The sequence below is a fragment of the Centruroides sculpturatus genome, unplaced genomic scaffold, assembly GCF_000671375.1.
Source record: "Centruroides sculpturatus isolate CEXI.00-Female unplaced genomic scaffold, Cexi_2.0 scaffold77, whole genome shotgun sequence".
Taxonomy (NCBI): domain Eukaryota; kingdom Metazoa; phylum Arthropoda; class Arachnida; order Scorpiones; family Buthidae; genus Centruroides; species Centruroides sculpturatus.
This window is the reverse complement of record NW_019384320.1, coordinates 269,480-288,619: the sequence shown is the minus strand read 5'-3', so window position 1 is coordinate 288,619 and position 19,140 is coordinate 269,480. Positions and strand designations below refer to the sequence as shown.

The 19,140-nt window shown below is 26.5% G+C and overlaps 1 protein-coding gene across 3 annotated transcripts in view; it reads left to right on the top strand.

The window, feature by feature from the left end:
• The first annotated feature begins 3,220 nt into the window (after window positions 1-3,220).
• LOC111625144 (structure-specific endonuclease subunit SLX4-like) overlaps window positions 3,221-19,140 on the top strand; it is a 39,127-nt gene continuing 23,207 nt past the window's right edge. For all 3 annotated transcript variants that reach the window (XR_002756691.1, XM_023368193.1, XM_023368200.1), the window contains exons 1-7: window positions 3,221-3,508; window positions 4,553-4,679; window positions 9,780-9,916; window positions 15,244-15,300; window positions 15,413-15,619; window positions 15,959-16,049; window positions 18,426-18,506. Coding sequence is in view for 2 of the 3 variants with exons in the window: in XM_023368193.1 (XP_023223961.1) it covers window positions 4,590-4,679; window positions 9,780-9,916; window positions 15,244-15,300; window positions 15,413-15,619; window positions 15,959-16,049; window positions 18,426-18,506 (663 nt within the window). In the remaining variant the exon portion in view is untranslated. The remainder of the gene's footprint in view (window positions 3,509-4,552; window positions 4,680-9,779; window positions 9,917-15,243; window positions 15,301-15,412; window positions 15,620-15,958; window positions 16,050-18,425; window positions 18,507-19,140) is intronic.

The following is a 19,140-nucleotide window of genomic DNA, read 5'->3' as shown; positions in this document are numbered from 1 at the left end:
AGCACTTGCATAATTATAATTGAGGTTTAATTAAACGTTAATTCATTAAATGAAATTTCAAATAAATCTCTTAAAAGCAAATCTTTAAAGCCTATTAAAGTTCGCTCTTATAAACAAAACTGTAAAGAGCCCAGTAAAGAAAAGGGATTTATTAAATTAAACAATTGTTTCGAGTACTTACTTTCATAATAAACTTATAAAAGCCATTTTTCTATTATGTAGTAACTATATCAAGAATATTTTCAGAGTTATTAAACTTTTTTTTTTACTAAATGTTAGTGTAATGCTTTCCGATGATGTAAGGGTATTTATTTTTAAAAGATTTCCTCATTCTTCCAGAAGAATGAGGAAATCTTCATTAAATCACATTATATTTTCTAGATATAACAATTATACTGCACCAGTTATATTTAGTAACACCATGAATTGTATAATTTACATGCAAAAATGATATAATATAAATTAGTATACTTTCTTTACAAAAGACTCGATTAAATATAAAACTTTCTGAATCGATGGAATGAAGATTCTCGAGATTAAGGAAGAGACATATCATGAGAATAGAAAGTTTCTTTAATATAAGAAAAAGCTTATGCATAAACGGCCTTATAAATAAATAGTTTTTAGGGCTTCAACGGAACATAATTCACTACTCCAGTACCAATTAGTTTGAATTAAAAACTTGCATTTCTTTGATATTTCAATGACATAATATATAATTTTAACATTTCACAGCACAACAGCGTTCTTTCGATTACAAAACCGAAATGATAAATATTTTGAATTACCTATTTACGCATTTTCTGTAAATTTTTCGATTCCGGGTCCCTCAGAGCGATAGGCTGACACTTTAACTACTCGGCCATCAGGAATAAAATTTGCAAACTAATAAATTAATTTTTTAAAAATATATTAAAATTTATTGTATAAAATAAATATAATTTAATCTTTTATTAAAAGTACCGAAAGATTATTCATTTATGAAAAAGTTTTTAATTGTTATTAAGAAAATCGATACTTATCGTTGATATTTTGTTTCCATAACTTTATTGAAAGTTTTATGTGGTACATTTGTTTGTTCTTAGAATGAAAATTATACTTTCGGATTTTTTTTTTTTATTTAAAATCTATAAATTGTTGAAAGTAAAGTTAAAAACAATAGAATTTATAAAGAAATCTTATCTGAATTGTCCTTTTTCTCCAATATAATGCTCTCTACACTCATAGTATTAACATTTCTTTTGTTTTCCCGTGAAATTGTTCGATGTAAGTTTATATTCCTGATTTTTCTCGTTTAAATTTTAAGTGCATACATTTTAAATACAGTATCTTATATTTTTTAGGCAAAAAGAACGATCAAGTTAAATTTCTGATGAAGTGTACAAGTGGTTTCAATTCCAAAATTTGTAATATAATATGTGATATTGAACGATTTTATTTTGGAAACTGTGTAACTATGCTTGATAGCACTGATTCACTATGCATCTGTGCTATAAAATATCAACGGAAGAGAATGAGGCCATTTCGTTTTCCTTAAAACGAAATCCATTATCTGGTGCGCACTTGTTCTGTTCTTAGAATCTATTCAACTTACTGTTTAGTAACACAATGTTTTATCTCTCTTAACAGAATATGTATTTAGAAATTCACAATAAAGAATGCAATTGAAATACATTTTAATTTTGTATTATTGAAAGTGAGGATTTAGATTTTCTTATTTGTATTGATACCTGTGGTACTGTGGGTGCAACAGAGCCACGGGTATCAAAACAAGGTAAGACTTTGGATGGGGAATTTCGAAAATTTTCATGTGATCTGTTTTCGATATGTCGGGCTCTATCTTTCGCCATTCGGCTGTTCCTATTGTGGGCCTGGCCTAACTCATGATGAATATGAAAAAAGGCTCTCTTATCTCCCATATAGCGGAAGGAATGAAAAAAATTAAAAGGAAAAAAAAACTATATTGATGAGAAATTCAGTTCAATAGCTACGTAGGTCTTCAAAAATAAGGGTAGTTATTCTAGGATTTCTGAAATTACTCATGTCAACGATTGTTGGAAGTATTAGTCGGAAAGAGTATACAGTATTGTGATTTCTTAACGTGTCCTCATCGAAGGATCGCACTTCAGATAGCATTCGTCAGCTTTCATTGTCTTGAATAACATTTTCTTTCCAATCTCGTCCCACTCTTTATCTCTACTTACTTTATATTTCTTCCTTTACTATTCCTAACTGCGTGTAGTCCTTATAGCCTTACTCCTAAAAGTGTCATTTCAAAAATAGTCTTCATTCCCTCATCCTCATTATTGATCCTCCTTGACTCTGATCCTCTATTTCAGATATGATTTAAAAGAAAATTTTAAAAGTACATACAAAGAAGTTCACACACGAATGTAAACATAACAACAAACATAATTGTAGAATGCATTGACATCAGAGAAAAATAACGGAGAAATAATATCAATAATTGAGAAAAGAGACAAAATTCAAATAATTTCTACTCCAGAACGTTATCTTCTTTCAATATTATTCTTCAAATTTCACTAATTTTTAATTTCCAAAAAACAAAAACAAACGAAAATATAAATTTCATTCTCAGAATAAATAATCATAAGAAATTATTTCGTAATAAATCGGAATATATTAAAACGAAATGTCAATAAAGAGCACGAAATATCAACTTACACGAATAACATACGAAAAACTTGGTTTCAAATATTCCAAGCTAAAGAATTCTATACTTTTGTATACAATATTTAAAAATTATTACTTTTCCTTGTAAGGTGCTAGTTTAATCTACTAGAACCTCCCTAAGACTGCGGTGCGCTCGATGTCCGCCTGCACTTAAATCCAGTATTCTCTCTATATACATATCAAATTCATTTAAAGTAACAATAACAATTTATTATTTCACTGGGAAATATCCACTTCAAAAAACACAGATTATAAGTTACTTAAAATGGTAGAGTTAAACATTAAAAGATGCGAAACAAAGCCCCATCCGAAAAACCATGAAAATTATAAAGATTAGATTTATATAATAGATTTGATAAAATTCAAATCATATAAAAAGGCAAAAAATTATGCCTTACTGCAAGTCATAATAATTTTTTTCTATATTTCATACAAACAAAATCATTTAATTAAAAAAAACATTTAGAAATGTTGGCTATATTTGGGCTAATTAGGCTGTATATTTTGGAGTTTATTTTATTTTATTGTATCTCCAGCCTGGCAACACTAAGTGAAATATTTAAATGCACATGTTTATTTTAGAAATTGGTCAATTACGGGATGAATAGTAATGTTATAAAATTGTAGAATTTTATTATATTTTTCTCAGATCGGTAGTCTTCAGCTGGCAATTTTAGAATTTTAAAGGAAAAAACTCTTCATACTTTTAATATTAGTCTTTAAATAAATATGTCCTCGTTTAATTATAATGACGATGATCGGTAATCATTGCATAAATTGAAAAAAATGCTTCAGATTTTTTCGTATTTCTAATGTAAGTTCTTAAATTATCCGAATGAACATTTTTTTCATATTTTTTAATCTTGTAATTAACATTGCGAAGAGAATAAATACATTCTGATGAAATTAAGTAATCGTATTACCAGTTAATTGATAAAAGTAAACTGGAAATGGATTTTGGATAGAATTATTTAAAAAAAGACTTTAATCCTGAAATGAATATATAGAAATTTCACAAGTAAATTAATATATGGCATATATTTGATACCAACTTGAAATTATAGTATTTCAACAAAAACAATTAAGATATTCATTACTTCACAACTGGGTGCATAGATAGACACTGGACAAAATAATACAAAAAACAAATAAATATATTTTTTAATAATGTAGAAAACAAAATTAATAATCAAAATAATAGTATGTTGAAATTGTCCTGTTACTTCTGTTTCATTCTGTAGATCTTTATAATTGTCTTTCCCCATTTTTAAATATTTTTGAGCCGAATTGCTTTCATATTACTTTTTATCTTTAATTCCATTTTCTTTTTGCATACAGAAAAATATGCAAGAAATAAGATCTCAAAAAAAACATGGATAGGAAGAGCCATATTTTTTAATATTATAAAAATATTGCATTAGTAATGAATGTATATCCTCATAATAAACAATTAGCTTATCTTTACAATTAATTTTTTAGCTATTTTTCTATTCTAATCTTTTCACCATTTTATAGTTTTCAAGAACTTTTACCATTTGGAATGAATTCATGGATTATTCTCATAGAATCTTATATTCCTACAGATCCTTGTCTTTTCATACTGTTTTCTTTGGTTTTAATTCTACATAATTGAGTTTAGTGACTGGTTTAGAATTTACTATCTAGATCAAAATTGTAAATCTATGGATTATTGACAATTATAATCTCATTCATCCATGCTGTGTCATTAATAAGCTTTGATAGATATTAAGTTGGGGCATTATAAAGAATTTTATAACTATGAACAAATTTAATTAATTATTTGTTATTAATATATTAGAATCCTAATATCATATAAGAAGTAATTGTTTTTTAATAGATATAAAGTGATCAAAGAATAGAAAAATAAATAAAAAATGGTTGGACTTGATGAAAACAGTACAGATGCAGTTAAAAAAGTTTTATTAGATTGTCCACTTTGTGGTCAAGATTTTCAAACATTTGAGGTAATTATTTATTTGTAATTTCTATTAATGTGTTTTTTATTTATTTCAATCTTATGTATTATTTTATGTAATATAGAAATTTATCTTGAGATAATTTGTTTTCTGATTCATTTATATACAGTATAAACAAATTGTTTAATCAAAGAACTGAAGATGATAACCTAATATGTTTATACTTTTGGCTAATTTGCAATCTAAACATTGCAGGCATGACAAAAAAAGAACAGTTTGATTAAACATGTTGAAGATAGTAAATTAGTATTAAATAAATATTCAAAAGGAACTTAATACAATAAATTAACATAAATAAATAATATGAAACATAATTTTTGTATTATGCTCCCAGTATGACATTTATTTAATGCTAATTTATCATTTTAAATATGTTTCTATATCAATGCTTTAATAAGCATTGCCATTTGGTCATAATGCAGTAAATTCATAATAGATCCTCTCTTTACGCTACTTCAGTCTCTACAGTCTGTCACAGGAATCGTTAGTAGTTAGAAAGGCATAACCTTCAATTTTTCAAAATGAACCTTGTTACTAAAAACATTTATTACTTACAATAAATTTATTACTATCAAAACCTTTCTTAAATCATCTTGACCTGACAGAACTGAATAGATTCCAATATTCTTTTGAAGTTTGACATTTATCTATCCTCTCTTTATAATACTGCTTTACTTCAAATATCAATAGCATTTTCAAAGACTTTGTTAAGAATCTGAGTTGACACAATTACTCAGCAGATAACTTCTTATTTCTCAATAGGTTTATTTTGTTTCAAAATCTTCCATGTCTCACTAGATAACTTAATTTATTATTATTATTAGGCTGCAATTTGAAAAAGCTGTAGACCTATAAATTCCCACTGTCAGCTGTCTGTCCTTAATCTTGAAAATGGAGTTAGAAAGACACCAACCGAATGCCGTAAATTAATTGGGCTATTTCACTGCTAAATTCTAAATAAATTACGTAATTAATTTGGCACTAGAGGTAAGCGTTAGGCGCCATCTCTTATTAAAATTAATAATTATAAATATATTAATTAATTTAAATAATTTGGAACCGCTGGGAGAAAAAATCGGCCCGGAGCGGGACTCGAACCCACAACTCCTGCTTACCGTGCAGATGCGTTGCCAGTTACGTAATTTATTTAGAATTTAGCAGTGAAATAGCCCGATTAATTTACGGCATTCGGTTGGTGTCTTTCTATATTGGATATCGGGTTTGGAGATGTTTATTTATATAATGGAATTAGATAGATGAAAGATGAAACCAGATATGGAAACCTTAGGACAGGAGGTCCCAATTAACTTTATACAAACTTCCAGTGCAAACTGGAAGTCATATTATTTCAATTCAAAAATTTTCCCCCGAAAGGTGTTAGATTGGCACAACTCTATGGTTAAAGGAAAAGCATGCACAGGGGCAAGCCACTATTAATTTGAGGTGGAAAGCAGATATTTTAAATTAAATTAATTAAAAAATATGATTAATAATTGCAGCATGGTATTGTGATGCTGTCACAATAAATAATTGATAGTTTAACTATAGTATTCTTTAAATTTGATAGGTAATTACAAAAATTAATCAGATACTGTATGTAAATGATAAAAGATATAAATAATTTTTTTTTTGTTAATCTGAAACTGTGTCATTATTTTTATGTATTTCTTAAACATTTTGTAGTGTAATCAATCACTTGGCATTCCTTCATTTCTTTATCTCCAGTTCAGTTGATATGCATTGTTGGATACATGTTTCGGGTTCAAATTGCCCCTCCTCAGTCAACTAACAAGTTATAAAAACACACATAGTTCACAAAAGGCTAATAAATACATATAACGTATAGTTTTTTTTATACAAAACATATCCTTAGATTACAATCTTTTTGGACCAGATGCTATTAGATATATACGTAATAGGTATATGACTTACACAATTATTATTCTTGTCTATTTAAACAGAAAAATTTTTTTAAAACCCATAATTACAATTCTGATTGTTATAACACATTAATATACATAATCTGTATATAAACAGTGTTAACATACCTTCATGTATGGACAGCCATAATTAACATACTTGAAGTATCGATATTTGGCTATTACAGAATTTTATGATATACCTTTAGATTAATCAATAGGATATAATAAATTTAATACCAAATCTAGACCGCATATGCAATTACTTACCCAAAACAGAATCAAATATCGTTAAAATGAATCAAAGTAATAAGATTAAAAAATATGTAAAAAGAGAAAAAGGAAAAGCAATTATTAGAGACAAAAATTACTTTCAATATAAGAACCAAATTGACATATTGCATAATTTTTTAAATGACAACAGATTAGAGATTATTAAAGCAGACAAGTCAAAACAAATAGTTGTAGTCACCAAAGAATGGGTAAAAGTGAAAAAACAAGAAGTAATAGAGGATAAAAAATTCTGTGAATTACTAATAAACCCTAAAGAAGTTATATAGCAAGAATTAAAAAACAGAATCACGAAATTGCAAAAACTAAATAAACTCAAAAAAGAAGAAAAATGGTTTATTTTAAACAAAGATAACGAGCGCATACCAAAACTGAACGTACAGCTAAAAACATATAAAATTGGAGAAAAGGTCAGACCGATAGCCAAATTTAAATATTCTATCTTGTATAATTTAGAAAAGTTTCTGAAACAATATCAAAACTCATATCTCTCCATAAAGAATACTGATGAACTTATACAAGATTTAACGAAGCTAAATATTGAAGAAACATTTAAAGTAGCAAGTCTCGACATTGTTGATATGTACCCTTCAATAACGTGGGAAACAATTGAAAATAAATTAAAACAAATTAAAGAAGAGACAGAAAGTATAAAGTTGATAGACTTTTCCTATAGAAGCAATTATTTTGAAATTGAGAATAAATACTATGTGCAGATGGAGGGGATTAGTATGGGGTCCATAATCAGACCAAAGTTAGCAGAACTAATAATGATAGATATTGATGAACTAATCAACAAAATATAAGGAATAAAATTTTACAAGAGATATGTGGATGACATTCTTATCATATATAACAAAACAGAAGTTACAATAAAAGAAATAAATAAATAAGTAAATAATATAAATAAAATGATACAATTTAAAATAGAAGAGGAAGATAAAATTAAATACGAATTAAGCTACCTAGACATTTCAATAATAAGAAGAAAAACAAATTAGAATTTGAAACCTATAAAAAAAACATGATCAATAAAGACAACTGTAAAATACAATTCTAATATACCTTTATACATAAAACAAAACATATTTAACATGGAATATAGTAAAATAAAAAATAGAACTAGTACAAACATTAACATACACAATAGCTTAATTGAATTTAAAAAGAAATTCCTTTAAGATGTATATCCAAACAGACTTATAAAAACCTGGGAAAAGAAATTAAACAACAAAATGATTCCTGTAGAAGATACAGAACAATTAAAAGTAAAATATATCATCTTCCCATACATTAAAGGACTGTATGAAGAAATTAATAAAGAAGAAAAATTCATGTTAAACTTGCATCAAAATATGAAAAACTATCATCTAGACTTAAAACCTGAAAATCAATACAAAAAAGAAAACAATCACCAGAAGAAACAAACAACGTTGTATACCAAATCCCGTGTACCTGCAATTCTACCAAATTTTATATCGGAGAAACAAAATGAAGAATGAAGGTAAGATTAAAAGAACATATTGCAGATTTAAAATATCATAGAATCAACTCTGTTTTCCATGAACACTGTACAACAAATGATTGCAATATTGATCAGAATAATATAAAAATTTTACACAGAGAAAAGGAAATGTATAATAGAAAATTCAAAGAGAGCATGGAAATCCTTAAAAACAAAAATTGCGTAAATAAAAATTTGAATATAAAAATAAATAAAAACTGGTTGAAAGTATTATAAATAGATTTTCAAAAAACTGAAAGTATTTTAAACTTGAGGATGGAAATAAATTGTAAGTGCAATTGTATACGTATTAAAATTAGATAAAAAATATTAAAAAATAATAATTGTAAAATAGAAATTTAATTTATAATGAGAAAAGTTACTGGTCAATTTTATTCAGTCATTAGTTGATCATCAAACTACAAGAGAATATGCTAATTAGCACAGTACTATGCAACAAAAGCAGAGAGATGATATAAGGAGACATATGAGAAGCTACATCTGTTTGTGCTAAATGGTTTTATTGGATTTCGTCAAGGGGAAAAAAGAAGTACTGTATGTCATTTTCATTCTATGTATATCTAATAGCATCTGGTCCAAATTTTCATATTATGGACCCCATACTAATCCCCTATGAAGCTTATCATATTGGCTTAACTTATTGTGAATTTTTAACAAATGGCAGAATTTGAAATGTGAAATTTGCTTTCAACCCCTATGGTTTCTTGGGAAGGATATGATATGAAAGAACACTAAAAACACAATTATTAAATTGCAAAAACAGGTACGTTATTTAGTTACAGATTCGTATAATTAATACTGTGTAAAAAAAACCTAGTTAAGAAGCCTTTTTTAAAAAACAAATAGGTGGACATAAAATTCTGTAATAGCCGTATATCCATGCTTTAAGTGTGTTAATTATGGCTGTCCAAAGTGAGGAATATGCAAAGGTATGTTAACACTGTTTATATACAGATTATGTATATTATTAATGTGTTATAATAATCAGAATTGTAATTACAGGTTTTAAAAAATTTTTTCTGTTTAAATAGAGAGACAAGAATAATAATCTTGTAAGTCATATACCTATTATGTATATATCTAATAGCATTTGGTCCAAAAAGATTATAACCTAAAGGTATGTTCTGTATAAAACACTATACCAGTTATATGTATTTATTGGCCTTTTGTGAACTGTGTGTGTTTTTATAACTTTTTAGTTGACTGAGGAGGGACAATTTGAGCCAGAAACATGTATCCAAAAACGCATATCAACTGAATTGGAAATAAAGATATGAAGGAATGCCAAGTGATTGATTAATTGCACTACATAGTGTTTAAGAAACACATAAATAATTCTGTTGTTTTAATCAGGCTCGTTGCAGTCATTTAAAAAGTTGTGGTATTAAATTCAATTTAAGTACTGCCCAGCTTCTCAGTGCAGTTCGTTTACAAGAAAAATATGTCAATGAGCGGTTGGCAGCTGGTCTCCCAAATGTTGTGAAATCCAGGTATTATTTTTATTAAAATTTTTAAATTTATCTATATGATTTTATTGTTTACATATTATTAAAAAATAAGTATAATGAAATACTATTGTAATATCTAAAATATATTTAAAAATAGCAATTCATTAAATGTAATTAAATTCATTCATCTCTTAAATAAAAAATTATTATAGTATTTTTTTTTATTCTTCTTAATTAGACCAACACCTTCAAGATTTTTAGTAATCAAAAATTTTTCATACTTACTATTATAACCTCACGGAATCATGGACATTATGCAGTGTATTACTGTACATACTACGGGTGGCGAAACCTTGTCACCATAGGAGCTTTATGTCATGTATTGGAAATATGTGAGGTCCAGGCGCTCTATTGGAACAGTATTATACAGTTATCCCTTTCTTAACATAGTATTTGATTAATGCTGCAAAATTAATTACAACAATCTCCTTACATTTGAGGCAAGAAATTTAATTAATGCATCTTTAAATTCACCACACAAAAGCATGCAAGCCTCAAGGAATGTTTTCTGACCAAGAGATACAAACTTATGAGCATGATGTAGGGTTTTCAAATGGGATCCCAGGATCCCAGTTGTTTTTTTTTTGTAACTCAGGAAATATCCCGGAAAATTCTTCTCATCTTGTGAAATCCCGCAAATTTGTTAAAAGTTTACTTTTTTCTTATTTTGTGTTAAGATTGAGGAAATTTTGCAAATAGAAAGTATAATTAACTCATAAACTGTCAGAATACATTTGTATTTATTAATTTTAAACCTATTTATTAGTTTTTTAAATTTTTGCTCATTATGGCATGTCACAAATGGTCAATAATCAATATGCAGCTTATTTGTGGCAGGATTCTGAAAATTCTTTACTTGTCAGAACCTGTAATATCTGGAATAATTGTGCTTATGCTGTCTTAATTTTTAACATGCCCAGTAGCTTCAATAACTGTGTAATGCAGGTTGTGCAAATTGGGCAAGGATACAAACAAGTATGAAGTTTTTCTTCATAAACCTAATTATTAAAGACAAACAAACTGCAGAATTATTGGGCTATAAGCTTGATGTTTCTATTAAATCAGCTGAGGTAGACAAATCAAGAATACTAGAGAGCAAAAGAAGTACTACAATCTCAAAAACGAACTAGAAATCTTCCAGGCTATGAGTGAAAAAACACATAACATCTGTCTTCTCTTAAATGCATTAAACACGATTCCACCCACATCAATTGAATTGGAAAGGGCATTGTTGGTAGTGGGATTTTTCATTACTAAAATAAGAATCAAATTGAGTGATCGGAGTATTAACCATCTTTGCTTTTTAAAATCTTATAAAAATTTACAATAATATTTTGTATTATGTTTTATTTAAAAAATGAAAATTACCTTTTGTTAGAAGTTTGATCTAAGTTCATTTTTTTAAATTTTCAATTCAATTCAAAGCATTTTTTTCTTGTTGTTGTTGTATGCAGTTTCCAGCGAACTTTAATAAATTTTTTCTATTTTTTTTAATTCTTTAAATTTCTATATAATTCAAAGGTAATTTTTAATATATATCTTACACAGCATTATTAATATGATTTTGGAGGTTGCAGAACATATTAAATTACTTTAAAAAATGAAAAATAATTATATCATTTGATTTCAAGATATTTTGTATATCTTAAAAATAATTAATTGTATCCCGTGAAACAGTTCACTTTTTTCCCTAAATCTCAGGACAAGCAAAAGCCGGGGAATGAGAAACCCTAGCATGATGGCATTTCTCCTGCATATCCATGCTTCCAGACCCTGCAACCTAACCAGTTACTTTACTGCCAGTATTAAAAAAGGAGTGTATTACAAGCTCCAATTGTTCTAATTTTGTATTACATATTAATTTTTTTGTATATTAATACAGGTAGTAATCAATAAATCTGTATAATAAGTAAAAAAATTTACTACTAAAGAAATTTTATATATATTAGTCCATTACAGTAGTGATCTGACTAAGAGAGCCTGTTTTCATAGTCAAAAAAAGAAAGAAATTCCTAATATTTTTAATTCATATTGGTCTATTAACTGTTTTTGCAGTTTGTTATTTTCATATTGTAAGAGTGATTAATTGAATATTTAGAGTCTTTTTAATAACAATATCACAAGAATTTCATGTATATTTTAGATTTTGTTGTCGTAGATAAACAGGATTAGTAGTTTTTTACATGACTGGATTCGTTTGTGATATTGGAATATTGTTTTATTTTCAGATATAGGTTTAGTTGAAACTTCTAAATCTAAATTTGTTTATTTCATTCTATTTCCTATTGCTTTAATATTTTAAAGTAATTTTCTAGACTGAACTATTTATTCAAGTGTTCCTTTAATTTTTGGGACATTTATCCAATTTCTGAAGAATACCAGTACTTAAAAAATTTTTCTTCATATGTTGTCTTTCGCTGTTTGATTAGATTTTTGAGAATTTCTAAGAATATAAATAGAAGGTAATATACTTAATTATGGAATAAACATAAGTCAAATTCACATTAACTAAAAAATTTTTTAAATTAAATGTATTATAAATATATTAAAAAATGAAGTTGGTTTAAAGATTAATTTAACTTTTTGAATTGGATTCAATAAAGAAAATCTTTTTAAATTTAGTTCACCTGAAAAAAATATATTTATTTGTTATAACATATCAAAATTTAACTATTTTAACATAAAGAAAAATAATAACTTTGATTTAAAATTTTCAAAACTTAATATTGACATAAGGTAATTTAGACTTTTCTGTTGTGCTGCAATTTTCAAAAATTGTAGACCAATAAATTCCCACTGGCATCCATCTATCTGACCTTCCTTAATCTTGAGAACAGAGTTAAATAGATGACCAGCATGACTCCATTGTTAACAGGAAAAGTATGATGTACAGGACAAGAAACTACTAAAATCAAGAGCATTGTGATGAGAAATTGCAGCCTGGCATTGTGACAATGTCACAATAAATAATTGCTCATTAACATATAAATTTTTATTAAAATGTTGCTTTGTTCATGTTTACAGCAAATTTTAATTTTGCACATTTTTCAAATGATATGTATAATAATTATATACAGTGAAATGTCTGTTTAACAAAATTGAGGGGACCATCTAAATATTTTTTTATACTGAAATTTCATTATTTTGAAAATACAGTCAAAAATGAAAGAGTAAAAGGAATTTATTGATAATAAAAAACTTATACTTTGAAGTAAGAAAGTTTTTAAAAATGTAATTTGTCTATTAGTATTTATATGGAACCAAATTCACATTTTCAGAATGTAAGTTATATTAAATTAGGATAAAAATTAATCTGTAATAAAAAAGTTGTCAAAAAATATCACAAGCAAACAAGTAAAATAACAATATAGTAGTACTGATTAGTTGGAATCCGGTGTCTTTAATTGTTATTTCTGCTTGAAGCCACTATTTTCTGATAAAAGAAGTCAAATTTTTGTGGGCATGTTGTTTCTTTAATCAAAGTTTTTTGATAAAATCTAGTACTATGACAGCATTTCGGTAGGCCGTCAGGCATGGTCTTTTTGTTTACTTTTTTTTTGCAGTTATCTAATATTTTATTATTCTCTTTCAAAGAAAACTGCTTTTGTTTTTCTCCATTTTTCTCATAAACTTAAACAGAAGTAAACTGTAGAGTAATAACATCAAAATGAAACTATAACTAAGGATTAAAATTAGTGTTGCCAGTTGAACTAGACATTAAAATTAATGTTGTCAGACTGTTTGACATAATATTCATCATTTACTAATCATGAATGTATATACATATAACTAACACCTTATTCTTGCCGAGAAATATAAATTTATTCCAAACAAAAGAAATGTTATTAAAGAGATTGCTCGCAGAAAAGGTTTGAGGATGTTTACAAAAAGGGCCCCTAATTTATACAAAATCCTCAGGAATGATAAGGATGATATAAAGTTGGAAGAGAAAGCAGGGGTTTATAGAATACCTTATGAGAATATGCAATTGGGCGTTAAAAAAGACTACATTGGAGTAACCACCAGGAGTTTAGGACTTAGAATCAAGGAACATAGTTATAGTATCAGAAAGGAATCTAATGCAACGATTTTGTCCCAAATGGCGCAAACACCAGGATCTGTAGTCAAATGGAATGAGGCAGCCATCATAAAACCTTTATCTTCTCCATCTTTGGCATTGACAGCAGAAAAGTTGCATATTTATAGGAGTAAAATACAGGAAGGCTGTTTAAATGCGAGGGATGCAGAAAGTCTTTCCTCTGCATGAAAGTTTATAGTTAAGAAGTTTAATAAGAGCTCTAACCAGTCATAATAATTGTATTAATACTTCTATGTACATATTTTTATATTTTTGTTTTATGTTACCCCGTTGGATATTTAATATTTTAATTTTATTTTTATCTTATTCTGTTACTTAGTTAATTTTTAATTTTGTATTCCATTGATGGAATCCTTTAATTCGAATTTGGTTATAAACCTGACGATGGCCTGTAAATCAGGTTGAAAACGTTTGTTTGNGGCGTTGACAGCAGAAAAGTTGCATATTTATAGGAGTAAAATACAGGAAGGCTGTTTAAATGCGAGGGATGCAGAAAGTCTTTCCTCTGCATGAAAGTTTATAGTTAAGAAGTTTAATAAGAGCTCTAACCAGTCATAATAATTGTATTAATACTTCTATGTACATATTTTTATATTTTTGTTTTATGTTACCCCGTTGGATATTTAATATTTTAATTTTATTTTTATCTTATTCTGTTACTTAGTTAATTTTTAATTTTGAATTTTGTATTTCATTGATGGAATCCTTTAATTCGAATTTGGTTATAAACCTGACGATGGCCTGTAAATCAGGTTGAAAACGTTTGTTTGGAATAAATTTATATTTTTCGGCAAGAATAAGGTGTTAGTTATATGTATATGTATGATTTGCTGAGTACTTTATGATATTAATCATGAATGATTTTGCATTTATAGATTTTGTTATAACAAAACTATTCTTTCATAATGGACAGAATTTTCATTACATTAAACTGAAATTTTCATTATAATGGTATTTGCATTGAGCTGAATGGGAAATTGGGGGAATCAAGATATATTCATTATACTGAAAATTTTGTTAAACTGACATTTGTTATACCAACATTTCACTGTATATAGTGTATGTATGTATGTGTGCATATGTATGCATGTTTGCCTGAGTGTTGACATTTTAATTGACAAAAAATGTTTTCAAAATGTTTGGCTTTTTATAAACAAAGTTTTACTATTAATGTAAAAAGTAAATTAATTTTGGTTGATGATTTCATTAGATTAACAAAACCGAAAACTTCAAAGAAACAACTCCTTCTAAAGAAGAGACCCAAAAGGTAAAATAAATTTTTTAATCACTCAAAAATTAAGAATAAGTATTTCTTAAGCTAAAAATATAATAAGAAAATATTATCAAGATATAATAAAAAATACCTTGCAAAAATTTAGTAAAGCAGAAGAAGATCTTCAGATAGGTTTAGCCTTGTCGGAATCATTGAAAGAAAGTGAAAAAAAAGAAACCGAGATCTTTGAAGAATTTTCTGAAAGTTCGTTATTGTGTAATTCAAATGAGCAATGTAAAAATTACAATGAAGAAAAATTTCATGTAATGAATATTGAGAGCAAACATTTGAAAACAAGAAAAAGGAAAATTAAGTAAGTTATTTAAATAAATGAATATTATTAAGTTTCTTGATTAAGTGATGAATTGAATATATTCATTAAGAAGATACCTGTATTTCATTTTGTTTATAAGATTAAAATGAATTATTTTTCATAAATTTTATAACATATTATGGTTTTCTGTTTTTTATTATTATTTTTTGTAATAAAATCATTACATTGTGTGTTAGAATATATGTTTACATTTGAAAATGTATAATTCAGAATATTTAAAATTATTTAGAAGAAATTTTCTGATTCAATTCAATTTAATTGAATTCTTGAAAATACACATATTGTGCAGTATATTAATATATTTTGAAATTATTTCAGACATTCTGGTATCCCTGCATTGTTGTTAAGATCAGAAAATGAACGGTTAAAATTATTACAAGATAAAATTTCTTCACATTTCACAACAGGGGTAAGTTTGATTGAAGAATTATCCAAAAGTAACAATATTTTGATGATATTGGTACTAAATTGTTGAATCTCTGGCTGTCTTGTTTAGATAAATTTCTATAAATTATACTCCATCAATAATCAATATAAACTTAAGGCAGATTTATAGTCAACTCCTGTATAACTAGCATTTCAAGGTCATTAGTCAATTAGTGTCTTGATTTATTGTCAAAATCTGGTCATCATATAACTTGATATAGCATGGTATTGGCACCAAACTTCTAAGTTGAATATCTTTTAATATTAGTCTAATAGATCAGATATACAATTAAGTGATAGATTAGTTGAGGCATTTTCACTGCTTATTAAAAATATTCAAATATCTCTGATATAATAACATCAGATTACAAAAGTACTATAAAAAATGCTAATAATTGCATAATATTCAATATTACTCTGAAAATTGCATAACTGCAAATGAGTTTCTTGTATTACAGAATTTAATAGAACTCTGTAAATTCTACTATTATAGCTTCAGATTGCAGTTTGACCATAAACCAGTCTTTAGTAAGATGTAAGGTGTGCATTTATCTTGTGTTTTATTTTAAGAACTGACCATTAATTTATCTTTAGTGTGTTATTTTTAGGAAATAAATATGACTTTCAATGGTTAATTGTTTTTTTTTTTCGTATAGGCAGGAACAAATAAAACTTTGTACTTAATGTAAAACTGTATGCCTATAAGATTTCTTTACATTTCATAAAGATCTGTTAGGATTTTGACACTTGTTAAAACCCTAATTGATATTGTAACATTTAATGTTATATTTTAAAAATGTTTATTTCTGAGACAAATACAGAATTTTACTATGATAAGAAATAAATAAAACTGGAAATAGTTCTATCATAACAAACAATCTTATGTTTACCTTTCCAGCAAAAACTTACTACACTGACAAATGTTTTTAGCTTAATTTACAGACTAAAATTAGGTCTAAAATAACAAATTTCTTGTGTTCTATTTCAGAATTTTACAGAATTGTAACAAATCTTGATCACAGTCTTTTCTGCACTTTCAACCATAAACACAGAACAAATATCATCACAAAAATAGGAGAAATCACCATGTAATTATCTAATTTTATGAGAAACTAAATAAAGTTTTATTTGAATTTATGAAATGATATGTTATATTTTGGATTATTGTAAAATTATAAAACAGATTCCATAACTTTTCCAATGAATGAAATGAAAGTGGAATAATAACATTTTGTGTGAAATTGCTTCAACCACTAGCCAACATTTTAAATAATGTAGTAATTTGTGATGATAGTCCTATGATCCAGAAACCAAAACTAGTAGTACTGAATAGAAATTAGGGCACTTTTGCATCTAAAAGGAATCAAAATGCAAACAGCAGAGAGTACAATGCATTTGATTTCCTGTAAAAAAGAAAAAAAAAAGAGTATATTAACCACTGAATTATTTTATAGCTAAGAGAGATATTTTAAATGCTAATGTTAAAGAAGTGATTTAAAAATTTACCAGAAATGTGCAATAGATATATCATATGTATCAATTCTGTGTAGAGTATATAAATTTATGGACTACATTTCAAAGATGGATTTAATAACCAAATGCATATATATTTTTTTAATTTAGTTAAGAACACAGTCACCATAGCTATAATGTTTTTCCTGAAAACAATTATCATTAAAATCAGTAATAACAGTTATAATCAGGCAATATGTCTTGAAAAACTCTACCATCAGATTTTATTAATCAAATGTTTTTTCAATTAAATATTTTACTGGTCACTTAAAGGTTTTTCGTGTGTGTATTTTATACAAATTTTATTATGCAATTATTTCAAAAGGTAGAAAAGATAAATTTTGTTTTAAACAAATAGTTTAAAGGACCCAAGTTTCATTATAGGTTAATCCTCAGAAATTTTCATGAGTGATTTGAAATGATTCAGACCCATAATACTAATGAAGTGTATAATTTTCATTACATACTTATAGAATAGATTCATAGGCCTAGCTGTAGCTGTGACAGCATGAGAAAAGACTTACAGGATGGAGAAAGTTAAAAAAAAGAAGCTAAATATGAGCTGTATATTATTAGACTTAACTTATTAAAATTTGAGTTCTGAATTTTTATATTTATTTCTATTATTATGGTTTTATTATTATAGAAATATGTTATAATCTAATTATATGATTATTTAAGAAAATTAATTTGAATGTTTGAGATCTGTTTTTTATAATTATTTAAATAAAAATGTTAAAATAATTTATTCGTTTACTTTTTTGAAATTAGTTATAAACATTAAAATTATTCCACGTTACCATTATGACATTCATATATAATTTGATGTTTCATTATTTAATTGTAGATAGCAGAATCTTATGCAAAGATAGAAGAAAATATTAGCAATTATGTAAAATTCAAAGGAATTTCTAAATTAACTGTTAAGGTAAATGTTTTAAAATTATTTAATGGATTATTTTAACAGTAAACATTAATAAATATTGTTTACTTGTTTTATAAATTTCAATATAGAGTCAGTAAATTATATGTATATACACAGAGTATAACTAATTTAAACAAGTTTAATTTATAATATACAGTAAAACCTGTCTATAGCGACCACCCACGGTTCCTACAAAAAGTGGTCTTTTAGGCAGGTGGTCGTCTAATACAGGTGTTGCTGTAATACTGTATTTCCATAAATATTTTGCGCACTTTTTAGCCATTTCTATTAAGCAAAACTCGAGATGAGCAAAAATAAGCGAATTTTTTCAATGATAGGGCTATATTGGTATTGTATTTTATTCTTATCGGATAACCCGATTTACGGGAGTCGTCATGATATTATAAAACAGATTTAACACCAATACTTTAAAGATTAATACAATAGTCGCATTTTCTTGATTATAATGCACACTTTCTTTTTTCCGACTTAATTAATTCAACTCGGTTCTTTTCGTTTGCTCCTCAGTTACGTGTATTACGTGATCAATATACAAGCGCGTCCTATCTCTCCATCACTTTGCTTTTGGTTTTCGTTAGTTTAATCTTATTTTAACTTTAAAAATACTGTATTTTTT